The 22,995-nt window shown below is 41.9% G+C and overlaps 3 protein-coding genes across 7 annotated transcripts in view; all 3 read right to left on the bottom strand.

Annotated features, from left to right (window-relative positions):
• The window catches only part of LOC310858528 (fatty-acid amide hydrolase 2-A-like), a 31,033-nt gene extending 28,134 nt beyond the window's left edge, over positions 1–2,899 (bottom strand). The window contains exon 1 of one of the 2 annotated variants that reach the window (XM_083764687.1): positions 2,616–2,899. In XM_083764687.1, the coding sequence (XP_083620813.1) occupies positions 2,616–2,804 (189 nt within the window). In that variant the 5' untranslated portion in view covers positions 2,805–2,899. Of the gene's footprint in view, positions 1–2,611 lie in introns of both variants that reach the window. The other variant, XM_083764688.1, reaches the window with a different exon arrangement.
• Positions 2,900–4,143: 1,244 nt separating this feature from the next.
• Positions 4,144–13,214, bottom strand: LOC310858927 (GTPase IMAP family member 7-like). 2 transcript variants are annotated; one of them, XM_083765232.1, is made up of 4 exons: positions 13,126–13,214; positions 12,877–13,063; positions 6,359–6,397; positions 4,144–6,091 (listed from the first exon to the last, which is right to left on the bottom strand). In XM_083765232.1, exons 3-4 carry the CDS (start codon positions 6,393–6,395, stop codon positions 5,055–5,057), a joined length of 1,074 nt encoding a protein of 357 aa, XP_083621358.1. In that variant the 5' UTR covers positions 6,396–6,397; positions 12,877–13,063; positions 13,126–13,214; the 3' UTR covers positions 4,144–5,054. The 2 variants fall into 2 exon arrangements, with proteins under 2 accessions (XP_083621358.1, XP_083621359.1); XM_083765233.1 differs by lacking the exons at positions 12,877–13,063; positions 13,126–13,214 and adding an exon at positions 11,421–11,812.
• A 2,440-nt stretch (positions 13,215–15,654) lies between these two features.
• The window catches only part of slc43a1b (solute carrier family 43 member 1b), a 43,050-nt gene continuing 35,709 nt past the window's right edge, over positions 15,655–22,995 (bottom strand). For 2 of the 3 annotated variants that reach the window (XM_083765009.1, XM_083765010.1), the window contains exons 12-15: positions 21,617–21,746; positions 21,041–21,114; positions 20,135–20,258; positions 15,655–19,143 (exon numbers count right to left, since the gene is read on the bottom strand). In XM_083765009.1, the coding sequence (XP_083621135.1) occupies positions 18,955–19,143; positions 20,135–20,258; positions 21,041–21,114; positions 21,617–21,746 (517 nt within the window). In that variant the 3' untranslated portion in view covers positions 15,655–18,954. The remainder of the gene's footprint in view (positions 19,144–20,134; positions 20,259–21,040; positions 21,115–21,616; positions 21,747–22,995) is intronic. The other variant, XR_014569225.1, reaches the window with a different exon arrangement.

Raw genomic sequence — 22,995 nt, 5'->3', positions numbered from 1 at the left:
AATACGGTGAAACAGAACACAAAGATGAGTAGCCTATTTATTTTTTACACGGTGTTTGGAGCTTAGCGTCAGATTTGTTTGTGTTGGAGCGCCTCAGCTCGGTGAAAGAGTTCATGGTCAACCTCTTCCAGAGAGAGATGGAGACACTACAAACTCTGCTGGAGACACAAAACAACGCAGCACCTCTCTCTCTCTACGTCTCTCTCTCTCTCTCTCTCTCTCTCTCTCTCTCTCTCTCGTGTGTGCACTGCTGCGCAATGTCACAGACACAGACGCGATCAATAATATGTAGCATAAATAATAGTCAAAATATAACACTTTCCCTCCATCTGTGACTGTGATGAGCTCCTCACACTGTCACACACATAACTCCTCTCTCGTTCATGCACGCCTGCTCAAATTAGCAGCAACTGTTTGCGTAAATTATATATTTTTCCCGTTGGGGGGGGGGGGGGGGGGGGGAGTCAGGTTCGGTGAGGCCCGGTCGTGCTGTCTCACCCCCCGGCCCGGCCCAATGTTGTTCCGCCACAAGTTGTCAACACATGCTGAGTTGACAAAGATTGACAGATTGATTAGGCTGTGGAAGTATACACACTACTTTAGTGTGGATTTATTGGTATTGGCAATTTAAGGACAGGAGGAGGAGGAGGTGATCAAGCAGCTCCACAAGACCACAACGTTACATTGGTAGGCTCAAGGCTGCATTTTTTTCCCTTTTCTTTCTCTCTCTCGAGGGTGCATGGGATGAAGGGAGCCCCTCCAGCAGGCTAGGGAGCCCCGCTCAGGTTAGCGGAAAATGACCGCGGGGCGCGGGTTGCCAGAATTTTTTATAAGTAAAAAAAAAAAAAAAAAAAAAAATATTAATAAAAATATTAATAAAAATATTAAAAAAGATCGGGATCGGAATCGGAATCGGCCGATCTTAAAAAAAAAGATCGGTGATCGGGATCGGCCCCAAAAAACGTGATCGGAGCATCCCTAGTGTGCATGCAGTGCACAATACAGCAGTTTATTCTTCTCTGTGTTTGTGTGACAGTGTGCATGCAGTGTGTTTGTGTGACAGTGTGCATGCAGTGTGTTTGTGTGACAGTGTGCATGCAGTGTGTTTGTGTGACAGTGTGCATGCAGTGTGTTTGTGTGACAGTGTGCATGCAGTGTGTTTGTGTGACAGTGTGCATGCAGTGCACAATACAGCAGTTTATTCTTCTCTGTGTTTGTGTGAGTGTGCATGCAGTGCACAATACATCAGTTTATTCTTTTCTGTGTTTGTGTGACAGTGTGCATGCAGTGCACAATACAGCAGTTTGCCAGATTAGCCCTGACAGACATCCTGCCTTGGAGCCACAATGTAAAAATTTAAATCCCTCTTGTTCCTGCACTCTGAATTTAACATCATGGTTATGTGTATGATATCCATTCATCCATCCGGACTGAGGCACATCTTTAGAAATCAAAATTATCTCCAAATGATGTGACGTAGCGCTGCACTAGGAGGGGGGAGAGGAGGGGCCGGGGGTGACGGACAGATCGATGAGATCCAATCAGGGCGTGCGCAAATCTCAGCCGCGACCCGCCCCTCTAGACCAGAAACCTAACACGTTAGCTCAGGCTACTTCACTTCATGCCACCATGCGAGCTTGTACATCTTCTATTTTTGAAAAATGAGTTCCCAATCAATCTCAAATCTGTTTCAAATCAAATCAATCTGTTTGAAAGATGTTTTGAAAAAGGTTTTCAAAACATGGCCTTGTGGTTCTAACCACAAGGCCACTCACTGAGCTGGTGCCTGAACATAGCCAACATACATAAGTAACATACCATACATAACATACAGTATTAGTGTTCTGGAACTAATCAGGGAACTAATCCTGTTACACTGGTATGGTTGCAAAGCTCAGCCAGGAGGAAGGGATCAGTGAAGCCACTTTATGAAACATTACAACAGAACAGATCAGTTGTATCAGTGACCATTCCACTGACTACTTGCCACGCACACCTAGTAGACCAGTCCACTGCCCGGTTCTCCATGTGGGGTTTGGAGACCCCCAGGGGTCCTTGGAGGAGTTCCCGGGGGTCCCCAAATAAGCTATGGATATTTAGGAACCAAATGGGACACTTTTTAGAAAAATCGTGTGTGAGAACTACTGATTTAGAAGACATTTGTATCAGGTCTTAATGGGTACAAAGGGAAATGACAGCGAATAGCCTCCCACCTATTATCATAAACCAAGCAGCAGTGGTTTATGGATATAGCCTGGCAAAACACAGTTCAATCTTCCTATGACCTGGTCACCTGGAAATAAAAACGTCTGGGTTTCCGAGGCTACCTTGACGGTGACCCCATTGTTCTGACTCTGTTACACTTGTAACTACACATTTGAGAGAGAGAGAGAGAGAGAGAGAGAGAGAGAGAGAGAGAGAGAGAGAGAGAGAGAATGTTAAAAAGAGACAGTAAATAAGAGTGCGAGTAAGAGAAGTAAGTAAGAGAAGTGGGCAGGGGGCGTCAAGGTAAGTTTATTACTAGCACATTAAGTTGAACAACAAGGCAATTCAATGTGCTTTACACAAAACATCAGGAGGAGATGGAAAGAGGGAGCTAGAGAACGTTCACCTGCCTCTCTCCGCCGTATCATGGCAGCCAGACGGACAGCGGGGGTCTTCAGCAGCGGGTTGGTGATGGGGGGCAGTGTCGCCGCCGGAGGAGCCGCTCCCCGCGGCGACAGGAGGCGGAACACGGCCAGGAGGCCGGCGGCCAGCCGGCTGAGGAACCAGGCGGCGAGCTTCTCCAACCTGCCCGACGCCATTACTGTTGTTGCTGGACTGCTGGACTCCGTTCAGTTGAATTCCGGCAACATCCCTGTCTGTGTGTTACACCGACATCGATGATCTATTGAATTGTGTGACGACCGGAGGCGGAGGGCGCTGTTTTGCACGTATTTTATTTTATTTTCGTTTTAGTGTGTGAAAGAGAAGATTTGTAACACGCATTGTGAATTTAAATTGGAGAAGTGCAATTTTCTCTAGGCCAATTTCTGAAAAACTTTTGAACATTGTTTTATTTATTTATTTATTTATTTTAATCTTTGACAAAAACTCTCAAGACAGATTATTTTACCGAATTGAGGCTGAGAGACATAGGCCAGATTGTAGGCCTATGTCTCTTCATGGCTATCTTGTAAATATTGTAATGTGCTTGTGTGCCTACTGTATGTGCTTGTGCTGTCATTCGCAAACTGTAACTTAATTCGATAGGTCACCAATGCCTTTGTAACACTTGATTTGCAGCTAAATGCACGTCGTAAGGTTGCCAGTTTCGAGTCACCTTAACTATATATATATGACCTTAACCCCCAGACAGGCTATTAAAGTACTTGTCTTTGTTGTTGTTTATTATCCAAGTGTTACATCCCAAAAGTAACAAAAGTACATTTACAAAGTAGGCTACATCTGTACTGTACTTTACTTGAGTAGCCTATTTGTATTTTGGGATTGATTGATTGATTCATTGATTGATTGAATACTTTATTAACAGTTTGCAGGAGGAAAAAGCACAGGAAACTACAGTTCAATACAAGGTCTAAGGACCTAAGGATTAAACACCTAATTTGGCACCCCCAATGACTTGTTTCCATTGGGGGTCCATTGTACTCAATTATACTCACATTTCAATGACAAATATTGCAATTTTAAAGGGTTTTTAAGTTGCTTGATTCAGTATGTAGATATTTGATATTCGTTTTAGCTTCCCCACCCCCTTCCTATACAAACCCATTGTAACTTCAAACTATATTTTAACCATTTTCATTTGTTTTTGTACAATGAAGAAAGTACTGTAGGGAATTCATTTACAATAAACAAACGCAAATTACAAATTGTTATCTTATTGCCTGAGTTTTATACACAGTTATTGCAATGTGACGTTGAGCAGAGCTGCCTATTCATAGTTGTGGTTATAGCATACAGAATCTATGAATGGCTGTACCTGTATCACTGCATTGTGTTCAACAAAAACTGTCTCACTATACTCTACAGTAGGCTTTTCAACACAAGTTGTCTCACTGCTCTACAACACAGAGGGTTGACTGGGTGATGAATTTAGTTTTCAATGTCTGTTGGTATTCTCCCCATGTCAGCTAATTGCAAGATCATAGAATCCAACAGAACTGTTGTTTATAAAACGTCAAAACTGTAAAAATCCAACACATTATTGTGAACATCATTCATTGCCTGCTGCATGGTAAGATGAAAACATCAAATAAAAACATGTTTGTGGTCTGCTCAGTCCCCTGGCTGTTATACAGCCTGTTGCTGTTCACACACAAATGTGTTGCCAAGTAATATTTGGCAACACGTTCATTATGACAACAGCTTCGTTAAATCTGCTGATTACACCACAGTGACACACACACACGCACGCACCACTGCCAAACAGTGATAGCATTTTATTTTATATATATATATATAGGTCTACTAAAATAAACAATCAGATAATGATTAGAAAGTGGACAGGTACAGTATACTACAACTGACACTTTACATCATTTAAGATATTAACGTGAAAATCCAGGAGGCACTTTTACCGTTGTTACAGTAATAGAGGTGGATAGAGGTTATGGTTTGACCTCATTCCATGGGTTTGTTTGTACAGTGTATGTGTTTTTGTTTGTCTGTTATCAAAATAACTCTAGTATGGATAGCCGGATTTTCATAAAACTTGGTGAGAATGATCACTAAATAGCACTGTCTCCTCACAGCTAGACGGTCCCGGGCACCTATGACTACTCAAAGAAATGAGCAGACAAATCTGAAACTGGAACAATGTACAATTGAAGCTGATCAATGTTCTTTCTCCCGATTGGCTTAAATTGACAACCCAGCTGAAAGCATATGTACAATTCTACAGCTCTCTCTGCCGGGTTGCACACGATTACAGTTCCTTCCTTATTCTCATCCCTTCTTCATTTGTAAAGTTTCCAAACATGAAACCTATGAATTTGAGTTTATTGTGATGTGAATTAGCCTACATGACTTGGCTCAAGCTGAAGCTTAGTCATTCATTGGGTGATGCAGTTTTCTTTCACTGTTTTCCCTATGTTAGCCACTGCCTTGGCACCAGCTACTACAGCCTGTCCGCTAGAATCTGCTTCAGCCGCTGCTGCTGCGCCTAATTTACCCCCTATGCAACACCCACATACACCACCTATTATTGCTCCATATAGGCCAAAACTACGCCCAGCGTCAGCGCCAGCAGCAGCTCCTACGGCAGCTCCAGCAGCACCACCCAGAAATTCATAAGTCAATACTTTGTCGCTTTTCTCAGCTTTCTCTCTTGCTTCTTGTTCATGTTGTTCTTTTATTATTTTCTTTGCTTCTTCCAGAGCCTCTCCTTCATATTCTTTCTTCAGCTCGTCCTCCTCTTTACGTCTATTCGGTTTGTTCTCTTTAAGAATCCTCTGTTTCTCTTCCTCTATTAGTTTCTCTGCTTCTTGGAACATCTCAGTGGTGTAGTGGCTTCCTCCATTCTTCAACACCATGCTGCTGATCTTCTCCAGCAGCTCAGTGACCTGAGATGGATCCTTGGTTTTGTTGCTGAAGACATAATAGCGACCATCACATTTTCGGACTAATTCTTGTAGTTTTTCTGGACTCTTTTTCAAGAAGACTTCAATTGATTCGTCTTCAAGCTGGTCACCATTAGTGAAGAGAATCATGGTGTAATCTTCTGACTTTTGGCTGAATGTTTCCTGAATCATTTCCATGGTTTTTCGCTCCTCTTCTTCGAATCTTCCCAGTTTGATCACATTCAGGAACACGTGGGGACCAGGAGCAGCAAAACAAACACTCTTTTTGATCTCTGTAAGGGTTGCATCTTCACTGAACCTGGTGTCAAACAAGCCCGGTGTGTCAACAACAGAGACCTTTCTACCATCCACTACACCTCTGGCCTTCTGACAGCTCAATGTCAGAGAGCTAGATGAAAACCCTGATTCAAAAGCTTCAGAACCCAGGATGGTGTTTCCGGTGGCGCTCTTTCCAACTCCGTGCTTCCCAACCATCACAATCCGAACTTCTTCATCATTCTTTATGACACCTGTTGGATTAAATCCATATGATTATGAATGCTAAATATCTGATGTATAACATTACATTATATTTACACAATTACAGTAATTAGAGATGAATAATAGAATTAAATTAAATTAGAAAGAAAATATATATTGAAACAACTAAAGGGTTCTTTTGCTGTCATAATAATAAACTTTATTTGTATAGCACCTTTCATACATAAATGCAGCTCAAAGTGCTTCACAGGGCAGGACACAAAAATAAAATACAAGCAAGATACTGTATACATTACCTTCACTTCTCCTGTTGCAGCTTGTATCTCCACTCATGGCTGGTTTTGAGGTTGTTTATTATGAGAGAGAGAGAGAGAGAGAGAGCAAGAATCTTTATTAGTTGCTAAGGAGTCGCATTTAGAGTTCAATAAAAAGTAACAGAGTTGGACAGCATGAGATGACAATTCCAAAGTATGACTCCAGACACGGCTGCAGATCGTTGCAAGCATTGTCATTATATAGTTGTGTGCATGTGTGTGTGCGTGCATGTGTGTGCATGTGTATGCGTGTGTGTGCGTGTGCGTGCATGTGTGTGCATGTGTGTGTGGGGGTGTGTGTGGGTGTGGGGGTGTGTATGTGTGTGTGGGGGTGTGTGTGGGTGTGTGTGTGTAATTAGTCCGACATGGCATCACTACATTGTTCATTCTATGCAATGTACATAGAATGACATGGCGCGTGGTCACAAGTCACACGTCCCAAATTCCACAGAGTTTGCACACAATATAGGCCTACTATATACTGCAGAGAGAGGCCCGAGGCCTCAAAAATATCCTATAGAAGACAGGTGCATGATGCTCAATCTACAAGCAATGAGCTGAAATGGACAATATACATGCAGTCATGTAGTCTGTGTTTCTTTCAGATGTTGAGTTTTTAGCTGAGGTTAATGGTTAATGGTTCATTAGAATGTCTACCCTAATTTCTATCCCTGCAGAAGTCAGGACTGTCATCATGTATTGGTTGTCAGCTCCAAGTTTGTTTGCTACACTAGTTGTGTTCAGCAATTCACATTAAACAACTTTAACCACACCTTAACTAAAGGACTGTAACTGAGGACTGTAACTGTTGACATTTTGAGCAATTGTAGGTCAACTGAGTACCATTCATGCAGATCTTCATCTTTAGAGCTGTGATCTCATCATGCTTTGTATGAGTCCATGTGTGAAATATGTACACATTAGTAAAGTATAGCAATGTGAATGTGTACCTTAAAGGTGATATTCAACTTTTAGAGGGTTAGTTTATTGGAGAGGACAATTCATGTCCCTTTCAAGACAGCAGGGACATGTCCTCCACACACCTCCTACTGTATGTGTAACGTGTGATCTGCGTTGTGTTGTGGAATAATGAAGTTCTGGACGACTTCTCTCTTTGTTGACAGTTTAATCTGATAAATACACAGATGTATCTGGTCAGTTTCTGTCTGTGTAACACACCCAATCCTCAGCACGTCATGGGCATGTCTCATGTTAGACTGACCCAATCAATAAACATACAGATTTCAAAGAAATAACAACACAATGTACCTGATAAATACACAGACGTATCTGGTCAGTTTCTGTGTCTGTGTAACACACCCAATCCTCAGCACGTCTATAATAGAATTAACAGTGTGACCAAAAGCATGTTTTTATAAACAGTTTACAGTTTATAGTATGTCAAAATAATTAATTGAAAACATGTACAAAACAACTTCATGTTGGTACATTTAGCATGTTTAGAACAACTAATATTCATCACAGTATCACAGTAAACATACAGACTCTTGTTGAAAATATAGTGTGCTGAGGAACACATCTTACCATGGGCATGTCTCATGTTAGACTGACACCACTCTAAACGTGGACGCCAGTGTTATTCAATGGGTGCCGCCCACTAACCAATAAGAAATGTCCTTACTGATGGAGCAAGTGGAACCCACTAAACTCTGTTACATATGCTTGTATGCTACTGATTGTTATTCTTCTCCAAATAATCTATGTGTGTGCGCACAAATTTGACCATTCATTTAAACACAAGTGTGACAGTAATTTAGTCAAATCAAATATTAATGAATTGGTCACATTAACACACTGTACATTTTTGCTACAGGGTTTAATAAAATCACACCCGTGTGAACTGAGTGGCTCTCTCTCTCTCTCTCTCTCTCTCTCTCTCTCCCTCTCTCCCTCTCTCCCTCTCTCTCCCTCTCTCCCTCTCTCCCTCTCCCTCCTCTCTGGCAACAGTGCAGCACTATCTCTCTCTGTTTCTGGCACAACAGCGCCACTTTTGCCCCTACTGGTACTCTAAACATAGTAACATAGTCACATAGTCCATAGTGACATTGCTGTTCCTTGGAGTGGTTGCACCACTCAAAAAACAATGGCATAATATAGAAAAGGTAAAACAAAAGATTAAGATTAAAATGAAAGAGGTTAAGTCACATTTTCCTACAGTACAATGTCACTGTGTCTTACCTGCTTCAATATGTAAAAGCTAATGTAGGTCTGGAGAAACAGGACCGTTGTTGACTTCCTCAACAAGGAACTGACATGTCTCTTTATAGGTGTCTATACCTGACCTTATGAATTCACAGATAATACTACTAGATATGCCCTCCCTTTACAATGGAGACATCGGAATCTGTTATGTGTTCAGACAGGTTGGGAGTGCCGCAAGATGCAGGGATAGATTTGTTGCATGCTCAAATTGCTCATAATATGTGTGCGTAAGTGTATACCTTTGATTAAGTGTCGTGTAATAAGTGTGCCAAACCTCAGTAGAGACATTGATGTGGTGAATGACCAATGCCCGCACATGTCACACCAATTCTGGCAGCTTTTGGGTGATTGGCAGGCTGGCATTCCACAGCCATAGGGTATAATTACAATACAATATAGACAGCCAAAAATAAAATGTAATTGTGACTAAGGCTGCACAATATATCGTTATCGTATCGTTATCGAGGTATGAACATGCACAATATCAGTATCGCAAAAAGGCAACGGTATCGCGATATAGATATATCGTCGACATATCGATATATCGTCCACTTCTAAAGCCAGCCCTCTGTTTTAGCCTGTGCCCCTCGGAAAATAAACCATCACTCCGTTTGTCCCTCTGTCCTGAACACACACACACACACACACACACACACACACACACACACACACACACACACACACACACACACACAAACACACACACACACACACACACACACACACACACACACACACACACACACACACACACACACACACACACACACACACACTAGGGCTGCACGATATATCGTATCGTATCGATATCGGGATATCTGCCATATATATCGTGATATTAATTATATCGTATCGTATCGAGATATCTGCCATATATATCGTGATATGAATCTTTGTCCATATCGTGCAGCCCTAATTGCGACCGTACCTCATCTAACCCCGGATAGCCATACATGGAGAAGACTGGATCACCACCTACAGGTAGATCTGCATAATTATGGAGCCGGTATACATCTGACCTCACGGACACCATGTTGATCTGACCTCATCAAACCCTTAGATCTCCATATATGGAGCTGACCTGTTCTGGCATTCCACATGTTGATCCAGCCCCACCCGTCATTCCTCTTCGATGTCTCCCTTTTGACTGATACCTGTCCATTCAAACTCTAGATGTGTCACGATGTGGTTCTGGAGGTGCAGAACGAACCAGGCACAGGCAGAGGAGTGAATTAAAGGGTTTTAATTCTCAAAAGATGCACATCGTGAAACTACTTGGAACAACTAGACATAACTAGGACTTGAAATAACTAGGACTTAACTAGGGAAACACAAGGTACTGACCACATCATTCACGACGACGAACTGAGCTGAAAACACTGGGGCATAGGCCTATATATAGACAAGACTAACTACACACAGGTGAACTGAAACACACAATCAACACTGGGATAGGCTAACAAACAACAGAACACAGGTGGCTATGGGGTTACACCAATACAGGGGGGTGAGACAAGGCAGGAGACAGCAAACAAGGCAGACAGGAAATCACAGAACACCATTACAAAATAAGGTACAGAACACAAATACAAGTAATAAGTCCCAAAACACAGACAAAGTCCAAGGGCAGAGGAGCGTACCGTGACAAGATGGGCCTGCCCCACAGTCATTAACGCAGCCGCGCCCGGCAGCCAGCGAAAACTAGAGTTCTCAACAGGCCCGACTTGGGCCCTAACTGGGCCTGAGTCGCGCCTGGCCTTAGTAATTACTAGCACACATTTTACGCCCTACCCGGTCCGAAAACTTTATTAATTAATTAAGTCCATATGCGCATTCCCAGACCTGTTGTTTCAGCAGGACAGGGCGTCTTACTCGTGTATACTGAGACACAAAATGAGCAATGTATTAAATTAGCAAACACAAATATACAGAATATATTTACAATATGCTGTAACCTGCATATCACTGCATTGTGTTCAACAAAAACTGCCTTAAGGCTCTACAGTAGGCTCTACAACACAGACTGGGTGATGAATTCCGTTCTTACTTTATCCAACCTTCCATGTTATAGTAACTGGTATGAGTGTCGAGCACACACATGCAATATACATTTCTTAATAATGATGACTGAACTAAGGGGTACACTAGTCACTAGTGACTATACTGACTAGTGGGTACATTTCCCCTTCTTGAGATTTTCTGTGGAATGTCTTCACCTCCAACTTCCAAGTAAATTACAACATGATGCCTCATAGGTCACCAGGTCATTTCATTTCTCAGCAAAAAATAAAAATAAAAATAGTACTCACTTTCCTATATGTTTCTAAATGCATGATCAGGGACCAAATGCAATTCTTTCACGGACCACCAGTGGTCCATGGACCACCAGTTGAAAACCCCTGGGTCCGGGACCCCCTATATTGAAGACCCCTGCTCTATACGAGACTTTACTCTCTAGACCACAGGCTGCTACAAAAACATAACTTTAAGGACATTACATTTACATCAGTTTATGGGGGAAAAAACCCATTAAGTACACTAGTCAGCCCACTCAGCTTTAGTGAACTTATCTAAAGAGACAGACAGAGATTCGACAGCCCACTCAACTGTACTGAAGTTATCTGAACAGACAGACAGAGATTCCTTTCATCATCTGAACATGCTATTTCATAGCAGACACCAGTCTGTTCTCATACACAATTACACACACATTTGTGTTCAGACATGTTGGGAATGTTGTGTATGTTATGTAAGATGCAATTGATGTTATTTTCTCATGCTCATGTGTAGTGTAGGTGCAGGGAAAGGTTGGCCTACTCACTGTGGACTGTATATTATTAAACTGATCTTGTACGATCATGAACCATCCTTCTCAGGTCATCTGGGAAAGGGCAAAAGGCCCTGATTTTGGCCCAGTACCAGCCCACCACAACCGGCACGCAGATAGCAGCTGCTCTACCTCCCCGCTCCGTCGAGGCACACACAAACAAACAAGCCCAAATAACACCTGAAAAACATCCCTCCATGTTTAGTTCTGATAATTTCCGTAATGATCGATAAAAAAGTGACCAGTCCAGGCCTGGGGAAAAGCCTGCTGTGTGTCCCTAAAACAAAAATAAACGTGGGGATTCTGGGGAATCGGCATTTAGCTTCTATGCACCACATATCTGGAACAAACTCCCAGAAAACTGCAGGTCTGCCACTCTTATTTGGTTTAAAACACAATTGAAACCATTCTGTTTGCCGCTGCCTTTGATTGAGCTACTTTTCCCTTTCTTGTTTTTCTTTCTCTTCTGCACTGTAACTGTAACTGTCCTTTTTCTTTATTTTTAATAATTTATTTTTAAATATAAATGTCTAATGTCATTGAATTCCTCTGTTGTTAAAAACTGCCTTGCATTGCCTTGCCAATTAACTAAAATAAATGAGATTAAGAAAACTGGATGTAGGGAGGAAATATCAAATAGAAATGAGGCTTTAAATAAAACAATGCCTATAACACAGCATATTGTGATTTACAAAATGAACAAAAACGAACTCAAATGAAAGAGAAAATGTGGTTAATTCTCATCTTTGTCAATTCATTTAACTAATGAACTAAAAGTATTTAAAAAATCCTTCTGACTGTCAAACAAACCATTTAACTCCAACCATATAAGTACAACTGGAGTTAGCTGGTCCTCCATTGATTAGAATGAGCTGAACTTGGGTAAAGTGATAATAATAATAAGGACACATTCAAGTATCTGACTATACATATAAAGTCACCGTACCTGATGAGGCAGTATTGTGTTGTTCTAAAATAAGTTTTTGAAAAGTTCATATTTTGGACTGGCTTTGCCTGACAACAGATATATAGTATACAGTATAGACTGTATAGTATATCATATTAAGCGGATATGAAATTTACCTTCCAATGTTTTGTCAATAAAAAAATATATATATATATTGCACCTTTTTGAATATTGCCCCTGACAAATACCTCATATTTATTACAACACAAAACACTAAAACTAATAAAACCTAAACTCACATGCACACACACGTGCACGCACGCACGCACGCAGGCAGCAGGCAGGCAGGCAGGCAGGCAGGCAGGCAGGCAGGCAGGCAGGCAGGCACGCACACACACACACACACACACACACACACACACACACACACACACACACACACACACACACACACACACACACACACACACACACACACACTGTAAGTGTATTCTATATAGAATATTCTTTTGGTTAATGATGTTAATATACCAAAATGGTTACCTGATGTTCTTGTTGCACGAAGACTGTCAAATAAAGTGTCACGTCTTTTTTTCCCCTGTGGAGATATTCACGTCATGCAATACTTCCTTCTGGTTCTACTGAGACAAACAGAGGAAGAGATAACAGCTCTCTGCTGTAGATACACTATATTTATACAGTCTCCTCCTCTCCTCTCTTCCTCTCCAGCCTCTGGTGGTGCAGAAGTGGGGTCTTCTGTCCTGGCCACACTTACTACAGTACTACTATTACCTCTGGTGGTGCAGAAGTGGGGTCTTCTGTCCTGTCCTCAATGGCATTGGCCACACTTACTACAGTAAAAGTTGACTTTTTTACTTGGGATTGAATTGCACTCAACCCATTCTGACCTGAGATCAGATTCATACGAGGTTTCCACTGGACACACACTGGTCTGATGAACCCATTCTGACCTGAGATCAGATTCTAGAAATGTCAGTCGCTCTTCGATTTTTCAAAAATAGCAGACCTACAAGCTCGTATCGCGCCACTCGGTGGCGCGATATGAGCTTGTAGATCTGCTATTTTTCAATATAGCTAAAGCATAACATGATGCTGACACCAAAATGGGTGCCTGTTCAGAATGGGTTAAGTGCTCTTTGAGAGCGGTTTTGAAGGAGAGTAGGGATTACGACTGTTGGTAGGGCGTTCCACATTTTTGTAGCATAGGAGAACACATTTAACCCCTTGTTTGGGCCAAATCTGGGTTGAACGTGATTAGTGGAGCTCCCTCTGGTGTTGTGATTATGGACGGCGTTGACATTTTGTAAGTTGTTTGTGCAGGTACATGAGTGTCTTTGGGGTGTAGCCAGCGTATCTAGACCAGGCCTATATTGCAAGTTGCTGTACTCTGTCCTCTATATCTGAGCTATATCTGAGCCAAAATGAGTAGGATGAGGTGAGTTGTAGGATAAGGCCAAGCAGTAGCCTGTTTGTTTTGGCATGTCTGGAGCCTTGTTTGAAAGGCCTTTGTGGTGCTATGGTAGTGCATGCATAGTCGAAGGAACCTTGAATGAGTGCTCCTGTTACAGTCCTCAATGTATTCTTACTGACCTGAGGAGATTCTGTACAAAAATCTTGTTCTTTAGTTGACTTTTTTTTAATTACGTTTTATCCCTGGAAAGATTTACCTTTAAGATGGAACCCATGTGGCTAATTTCATCTTTTCTTGGGATAATATTGTCACCCACTTTAACTGTGAAGTGGAGCCGTCGGCCTTGATGAGGTTTCTATTTGACCCAAGGAGAACGGATCCAGTTTTTACCCAGGTGTAAAGATAGTTTGTTATCAGCGAGCCAGGTGCCGATTCTACCAAGTTCAGAGCTAAGGGCTTTTTCAACCTGCAATTTGTCCCAATCCAAGACCAGCTGAACCGAGTCATCTGCGAACAAGAACAAATTGCAGTCACAGGCTGATGTCATGGACTCGTTTAGGCACAGTAAAAGGCCCTAGAATGCTTCCTTGCTGAACCCAGGCCACAGCTCACTGAGGTGGGGGGGGGGGGGGCAGCCTCCCAGATAATGCTGTAAAGAGTACTGTGTTCACTGTTCACGCCCCCATAAACCCTGGCCTTTTATATACTGCCTCAGTGGTGTAGACCAGTCTTTCCCAAAATAGGCACTAATGAATTACCATGTTATGACCTACAGTAAACAGTCATTTATACAAAATACATGTTTTATTCATGTAACACATTATAATGTTTCTTTATTCTGTATTATTTTTCCCCACATGGTTTCCTCCTCTTTAGGTGGTGACAGGTGATACCATGTAAGCTATAGATAGTTCCTTTACATAGTATTATGTGCAGCCTAAAACCAAGGCATTTAAACGCCCCCACATACATGTAGCATCTAGTGGGGGACCACAACCTGTACTGTACAGGCTGTAGCCTACATTGCATCAGCAGTCAACACACACTTGAAGCAGTAAGCACGATTTTGATGTAGTATTACATTTTGACCAATTAAATCAAATGCTACAAGAATTGTGCTAGCACAATTGTCTAGAGTAGCCTGTTGTGAACACTGTGATCTCTACTATTGATCAAATGAAACTCTACCAGGCAGTCGCTATGAGGCCTGGTTTGTGCTGTACTCTCAGCTCCCAGACATTCACAGGTTTAAAGACTCGTTGGCCCCCACGATACACTAGCAGAATATGGCCTTTGACTCCACTCAAGCCAGCTCAGGTGCTGCAGTGACGTCCCAGCCCACCACCACAGAGGTTGTGGGGTTGGAGTCTACCGTGGTGCATCCGGCTTCGTCGGGCGTCTATGGTTAACCTGTGCTCGGGGGAGGAATAAAGCATGGCAGGGAGAGTGATTTAGGGTCAGCGGTCAGCAGGCAGGAGGAGGAGTAAGAGGAGTAAGACGAAGGCTCTACGTTTACATCCACACAGATCTTCACTGGCAGGTGAGTACAACAGCAGTGTTGAGATGATGTGTTCCTGTCTATCTAGGTGAGTACAACAGCAGTGTTGAGATGATGTGTTCCTGTCTATCTAGAAAAAGCTCAATAGGCATAAATAGAAAAAAATAAATAGTGATGATCAAAAACACCAGCTTTAAAATGTCTCCTTTTCATGCTCTCTGCAGTAGAGACTGATATGGGACTGGACATTGTTATGTAGGTACTGTACTGGCTATATATATATATATATTTGTTTTTGAAAGCATTTATTTCATACAACACAACATTTTCCATCATTCTTTTCATGCATACAATGATATTTGCAACACCGCCCCCCCCCCCCCCCCCCCCCCCCAAAAAAAGGTCAGCCTTTTGGTTTCAGACTAGGCTGTGCCTGCACAGAATGTCAGAAAACCCAGAGTAAATTTCTCACAGTAATCTGTAATTTACATCAGCTGACTTGATGTGGATCATTACTCACTGTGGCAGCACTTAGATCAAACTACTTCTTTTGGCCAGTTATCACTCACCCTGGAGGCGAGACAGCACGCCTAATGTCAGTCATTGACTTCCTCAAAATGTGATACACAGTTTAGATGGACAAAGAGTTAGACATTATTGTGGATTGCAAATAATTGGTGTTCTATTCTTAATGTCTGTGTGGATAAACTGGTTCTTAGAAACTTTGAGCAACATGTGTCTTGGAAAACACGGACCTGAACAGAGCTGAGAAATGTCCCTGAATGATGACGTCACATCAAAGCATTTCATCAAGTGCAGCACAAAAGAACCACCCCCAACATAACAGAAAAACATATTAAATTTACAAAACAATATATTACAAAGTAACAATACAAAGGCCGGCCGCATACTACAATACAACAATAAAAACTAGTCAACAGCTCAAAGGCTAAACTAGATGCTCCTTACAAGCAGAATAAAAAAATAAAACAGAAATTAAATTCAGAAACTAAAGGTCCCCACACACAGAGCGCGTTTTTCGGATTTTTAGCTGTGTTTCTCCATCGTTTTTTTCCGAAAAACGCGTCCAGTGTGCAACCACCTTAAATCAAAGAAATAAATATTATAGAAGGCACCATATATACATCTGACATCAAAGAAATGAATGTAAATACACATGATTTATAGACGAATTCACAGAGCGCTACCCTGTAGTTGCGCTTGACATCGCAGTTATGATTGCGCCATGGTGAATTTGTCTATACAATGAGATCAATTCAGTTTTTGATTTGATACTCAAGTACTCCATGATATTGATCAATAGTTGACATTTTGACTGTCTTCTGGCTCTTTCTGGCAACAATGGGTAACCCAGAACCTTCCATAGGCTGAAAGCTAAAATAGCTGATCGACAAGCTCACACGGTGAGCTTGTAGACAGGCTATTTTCTCTATTTTAGAAACAAAAAGTTGAATTATAAGTTCTGGGTTAGTAGCACCTCCTGCGAAGGGCCCAAATGAGGTTCTGACTCTGAGAACCTTATCTGTAACCCAGCCATAACGTATGGAAACAAATCCAGAACGTTATTGTAGTTGAAAAGAGACGATGAGAGGGTATGTGAAGGAATTTAAGAATTTCAGAGGTATGAATGTCAGTAAAATCTGAGGGATAGATATATGTATTTATAAAGCAAACTAATAAAATGACATAAAAGTTATTTAACTTTTGGTAGAACTTGAAACACTTGACTTTTGGTCACAGAAACTGGTTAAGAATGGCTTATCTCATTTTGAATTCATGGCCAGAAACTGTCCATTGGATGTCAATAAATAGGGGAAGCATTCAAGTGATTGTCAGTCAGGTTACATTCAGGATCTAAATACTCGATTCTTTGGCACTACAGTAGCTCAAGCAGTAATGATGCATTCGTAGTTTATGGATTCTATTGCAACAGAAAATTATGATCAACAGAATGAATGAATGAATGAATGAATGAATGAATGAATGAATGAATGCATGGATGCATAGATAAATTAATTGAGCATGAATGGCTGTAATTGTACTTCATGATAATACCTGCTTTGAAGAAGTCAGATGGACCCTTTAAAGCATTTTGAACTGGTGGCACAGGAATGGAACAATGACCCCATAAAGAATCTCATTTCTTAAAAGGTTCTTTGAGAACAATTTTGTGCTTACAAATCTATAAATAGCACATTTGCGTTGCATGATGCCTCCCCCAGCCAGTTTACAGTTTACATCCATGTCTGTCCGTCCAGACTCATATACCTGCTGGTGACGGATTTGAAGGAATGTAATGACTGTGTTTTGTGACTGAGGTCACAGTGATATTGACCTTTGACCACCTAGTCCTACTCACAAGGTAATCAGTTCATCCTTGAGTTCAAGTGGACATGTGTGCCAAAGGTCATGACATTCCAATAAGGTTCCTGGGTGACTGACACTTACTGTTTCATTTATTTAAGGCTTTTTACTTTTTCTACAAGATCGAGTGCCTTGGTCTTCTTTTTTTGCATCTACTGTATTCTGTCACCCAGTTGTACCAAAGAGCACCTTGTTGGAGATTTCTACTCTGGCCAAACAGATGCGCTCCTTCTTTTTTTCTACAGGGTTCCTGAGGTATAGCATTCAGTATTTTGGGAGATATAGCCTACGGATGCATGTACGTTTAGATGGACAGATGGACAACCCGAAAACATCATGCCTCTGGCCATGGCTGGCCATCAGCGGAGTCATAAACACATGTATTGTAACTAAGGTGACACTGACTTTACCTTTGAGTCATAAACACATGTATTGTAACTAAGGTGACACTGACTTTACCTTTGGCAACGTTTTTCTTACAGTTCATCCTTGAATCCAAGTGGACGTTCGTGCCAACTGTAATGGAATTCCTGAGATATCACGTTCACAAGGACGGACGGACAGATATACTGTATACTGGGGGCAAAAGTCAGTAGTTAGACTGACTATATTTAGTACATTACTATTGGTTAATTAATATTACATACGGTAGGTGAAAGAAAATACAGTAAGCTGAAAATCAAAGAACAATTTGATAAATGAGATCCTGATCTTACTCTACAATCCACCTGTCTGGTACTGTACTGTTACTGTACACCCCAGTACAGCATGGGGTATACAGTAAAGTAAAGTCTGACCCGTAAGGGTCCATTTGGTTCCGTGTGCACATTCTCCAAGGATTGTTCTGTACAGTACAGCATGGGATGGGGTATACAGTAGCTGAACTGTTATTTCATATCAGGTACTGTTTCTAAAATGATGCTATTTTCATATTGCTTCTGTGTGCCAGCTTAGAAGAACCTACTTCATTCTGTGTGGCAGATTCTTGTCTAAGTAGAACCCACTGAATTAAAAAATGTTAACATCTTAAAATAAATAAAAGAAGGTCCATTTACCAGAATCCAACGTATACCCAGTTCTAGGCAGTACCCAGCACAAGAATAGTCAATCAACTGATTAGATCAGTGGTTCTCAAAGTGGGGTCCAGGAAATGGACCCTTACAGGTCTCTAACCTGAGAGTGTACAAATGTCTATTTGGCATTATTTGTACACTCTCAGAGTTATGGGCGTCCTTGAAATTAAAATGCTTGATGACCACTCGATTAAACGATCCACAAACGATCGGGGAAGCAAACGTCAGTCATCCTAAGCGGCGTGGCCGTTTGTTGTGTATCCGTTCTTCTCTGATTGGGTGAAAGGACTCGTCTCTTGGGCTGATTGGACGGCCAGCCTGTCTCGCTTCGCATTTTGCTTCGTCAAGTAACTGCGGTGATAGACCAGGTAGCACGGCAACAGGAAGCCAGCCATTGAGAGGATGAGGAGGCCGACGTTAATCTGTGGATTGGAGGAAGGAGACTTTCTGTTGTATTTGTGTCATGATAATATAACTGACATGCAATGATAATATAATATAATAATAATATATATATATATAATATATAATAATATAACTGACATGCAATAATAATATAATATAATAATAATATATATATATATAATATATAATAATATAACTGACATGCAATGATACCTCTTGATATTTTGAAATGGCACAATTATGCACTCATTATAATTAATTAATTTTCATAGTGTTTTTACAAAGAAAGTGCTTTACAGAGCAAGGTTATAACCTTGCGCTGTAAAGCACTTTCTTTCTTTACCAGTTAGCCCTCGTGTAGACCACGTGGGACCTATATAGGCTTGCCCACTTTCAACCCATGCAAGTTAGACCACATGTAGACCATGTTGGAACTACATGGGCTTGCCCACTTCCAACCCATGCCCAGTTAGCCCATGCATGTGGGACCCTCATAATTTGCCCAGTTCAAGCCCATTCCCACTTGGTGCCCACGTATCCCACATTGAAACCACATGGGCCCCAAGTGGGCGTGCTGGCTGGGTAAAGAGCAGCATGATACCAATAAGAGATAAAACAACAGCATAAAACCAGCGGATATTAAATAAAATAAAAACAAAAATAGCAGAGCTATTAAACAAACACTGATAAAGTCAACAACAACACTAAAACGGTCAAAAATACTAAAAAAATGACCTGGTAGTGAGGCGGCTTTTAGGAACAACCTGAGGATCTAAAAGGCTCATAAGGGGAAGCATAGCTTAAATATAACTGAGAACCTGTCCATTCAGGACATCAGTAAAACCATTCTGAAAATCAATTCTTCAACTAACAGGTAAACCAGTGGAGAGCAGCTAAGATGGGTGTAGAGACACGTCTCAAATATTGTGCGTGCGTGCTCGTGCGCACGCGCGTGTGCGTGCGTGCGTGCGTGTGTGTGTGTGTGTGTGTGTGTGTGTGTGTGCATACCCAGTAAGGGTCTCCTTGGAAGTGGCCCAACATGAGCACGAAGAGCGGCTGTTGCAGCAGTGCAAACACTGCACTGACTGTGGACTGCAGGCCTGTCAACGTCCCAAAGTGGTTGGATGGATACCTGCAAAAAGCAAGGTGGGCTTCTTAACTCTGTGCTTCCAGGGGTCTTGGGGGGCGTCCACACAGCTAAAACAGTTTAAACATTTTAACCCGCAACATTATTCTACAAAAGTTGTGAAAATTGTGGAATATATTTTTAACCAAAATCTCCCTGGCACAATTATCTTTGGGGGCTGAAAAATGGACAAGAAGGGGTAACATTTGGGCCCAGGCCGTAGCGTGGTGGTCTGGGCGCCGGACTGGTGATCCAGTCACGGTGTGCCGCGGGTTCGACTCCCGGACCCGACACGGCCCTTGCCGCGTGTCATCCCCCCATCTCTCTCCCGTTTCCTGTCAGCCTACTATCTGTCCCTTAAAAAATCGGTAAAAGGCGTAAGCCGCAAAAAAATATCTAAAAAAAAAGAAAAAAAAAGAAGGGGTAACATTTGACATACACATCTTTGTAGAGTGATTTGAGATACAAATCACTGCACAAACTAAATTATCTCAGAGGGCACAAAAAACTTTTTATTTCAAGTTTTCATGTTTGAAAACATGTTTAAAGCAAAGCACCCTTTTACAGAATTGGACATATTTAATAGGGCTGTATTTTGCATGTCTTAACTTAAAACCTGGAGGCGTGATCAATGCCATTTGGCTATTCTGAGTGGCCAAAGAGCATTGACCACGCCTCCAGGTCTTAAGTTAAGTAATAAGACCTGGTACTTAAAGACACGCAAAATACAGATGTCCTACGGTGAGATGAAGTCTGTGACGGACGTAGAGGAGTTGTAGGTTACTTACACTGCAGCATATAGACCTCCAGCACAGGAGTGGATGAACCCTCTCACAATGGTATGGAGCACATATGCCACCAACTTCACACAGAGACAGAGACAGAGGTCAATGTACAGTAAGTGCATTTGTGTGTGCATGTGTATTTACAGTACTGCACATCAAGAAAATATTAAAAAATATATCTATCTACGATATTTATGTATCTATAAATCATTCAATTCATGCTAATATTTATATTCAGATAAGATAGAAAGGTCTGCACCCTAAAGCCTAAAGGTTCACAGAGGCTAAAGACAGGTACGTACGTACGTACGAGAGGCCAGCATTAAAGTATGTTTTTGTAATATGTCTTTATCATGTTAATTTTCACTCAACAGTGACGGTAAACAATGGGCTGATTGATATCAGCTTCATCACCATTTGTTACATCTAATGGGCAACAGTGTTGTTGATTATGGTCTGAGGACCCAAACATCCACTCTCTGTGTAACTTCATCACCAGCCTCAACATTCGTCTGTCAGTGTGTGAGCTTTTCTATTATTTATATTCCTCGTGCTTGTATTTTCCGTTGTGTTTCCTACCTGTAAGGGCAGGTTGTCAATCAAGCAGATGACTCCAAAGGCGATCAGCAGTAGATTGGTGAAGACGAACGCTCTGAGGGCGTTGGTCAGTTTCTGGATCTTCCTGTCTCTCTTTGGGGGACCCGAAGAGCTGAAGGGAACAACGGTAAACACATATAGAGGTTACGGGAACGCGCCTACTGTATGTTCCCTCAGCCCTGTATTACCTCAACCCTAGCCTCGATACCCAGGCTTTCATTTAGTCTGTGCGAAAAACTCAACCCTAACCCCAAACCCCAACACTTCCCCCGATGCTAAATATGAGGGAACACAAGCTCAGGCTGAGGAACACCGACATTTTTAAACATAATCTAAAGACACACCTCTTTAGGTTAGCCTTCTCTCCAGGTGGAGCGAAATGCCTTCACGACGGACGACGTACGTCGCGACGTATATTTTTCCGTCGCAACGTATATTCGAGTACGTCCTGGCGTAAATATCAATTCGTCCCGGCAGAACGGACTCGTCGCGGCTATATCTACCCGTTTGCGACGTAATATGTTGGCTATTATTTTCCGTCGCGCCAGAACGGGACTCGTCGCAGCTATATCTACCCGTTGTGGCGTGAGCTGGACTCGTCACGGCAGAACGTGACTCGTCGCGACTATATCTACCCGTTTGCGACGTGCGCCTCGCCGGTCCGGTCTCCAGGCGAGCCTGCGTCCTTCATATATTTTTTTTTCTGCTCTCGTTGGACTTAACTTTAAAAGTCCAATGGAACACCTCTTTGTAACGGGTCGCTGTAGTATAGTGGTCTAATTCCTCGCCTCTCTATTCTTTTTTGCTGAGGACGCTGGTTCAATTCCCGCTCGCGGCAAACCAAAATTATTATATTTTAGACAGACAGACAGACAGACAGACAGACAGACAGACAGACAGACAGACAGACTGCCTGTCTGCCTGCCTGCCTAATGTATTGTAAATAATGTATTCATTCCATACGGCTATTTTTTTTTAATATAAAAACTTTTGTCTTTCGCGCGATTCGAACCAGCGTCGTCAGCACCAAAACATTGAGAGGCGAGTGATTAAACCGCTGGACTACAGCGGCCATACGTTACAAAGAAGTGTTTCATTGGACTTATAAAGACAATAGCACCCAGCTGCAGTCTCGCAAGGGGAGGGACCGGAAGTGCTTTTATTTCCGGCTTCCACGTGCACAAGCGCACATACACGCACGCGAAATATAATGCAATATGTAATAATCAGCTCATACATTATAAAGACATTATTGCATTATGAAGTTTTATTACAGTATGAGTCGCCTATGTGGAGGTTCTTAATGTAACACATTATTACATTATAGAAAAATCTATTAAGTTATGTGCTCGTCTTTTAAT

The sequence above is a fragment of the Protomyctophum parallelum genome (assembly GCF_964188405.1).
Source record: "Protomyctophum parallelum genome assembly, chromosome: 5".
Classification (NCBI taxonomy): domain Eukaryota; kingdom Metazoa; phylum Chordata; class Actinopteri; order Myctophiformes; family Myctophidae; genus Protomyctophum; species Protomyctophum parallelum.
The sequence above is the reverse complement of the archived record's forward strand: the minus strand, read 5'-3'. Positions and strand labels throughout refer to the sequence as shown.

What these genes read in the sequence shown, in the direction of transcription:
- LOC310858927 (XM_083765232.1), bottom strand. Translation starts at nt 6,395, where the DNA reads ATGAGTGGAGATACAAGCTGCAACAGGAGAAGTGAAG. An exon ending in CTGCAACAGGAGAAGTGAAG is followed by an intron (nt 6,092 to 6,358) that starts GTAATGTATACA and finishes TTAATCCAACAG; the next exon opens with GTGTCATAAAGAATGATGAA.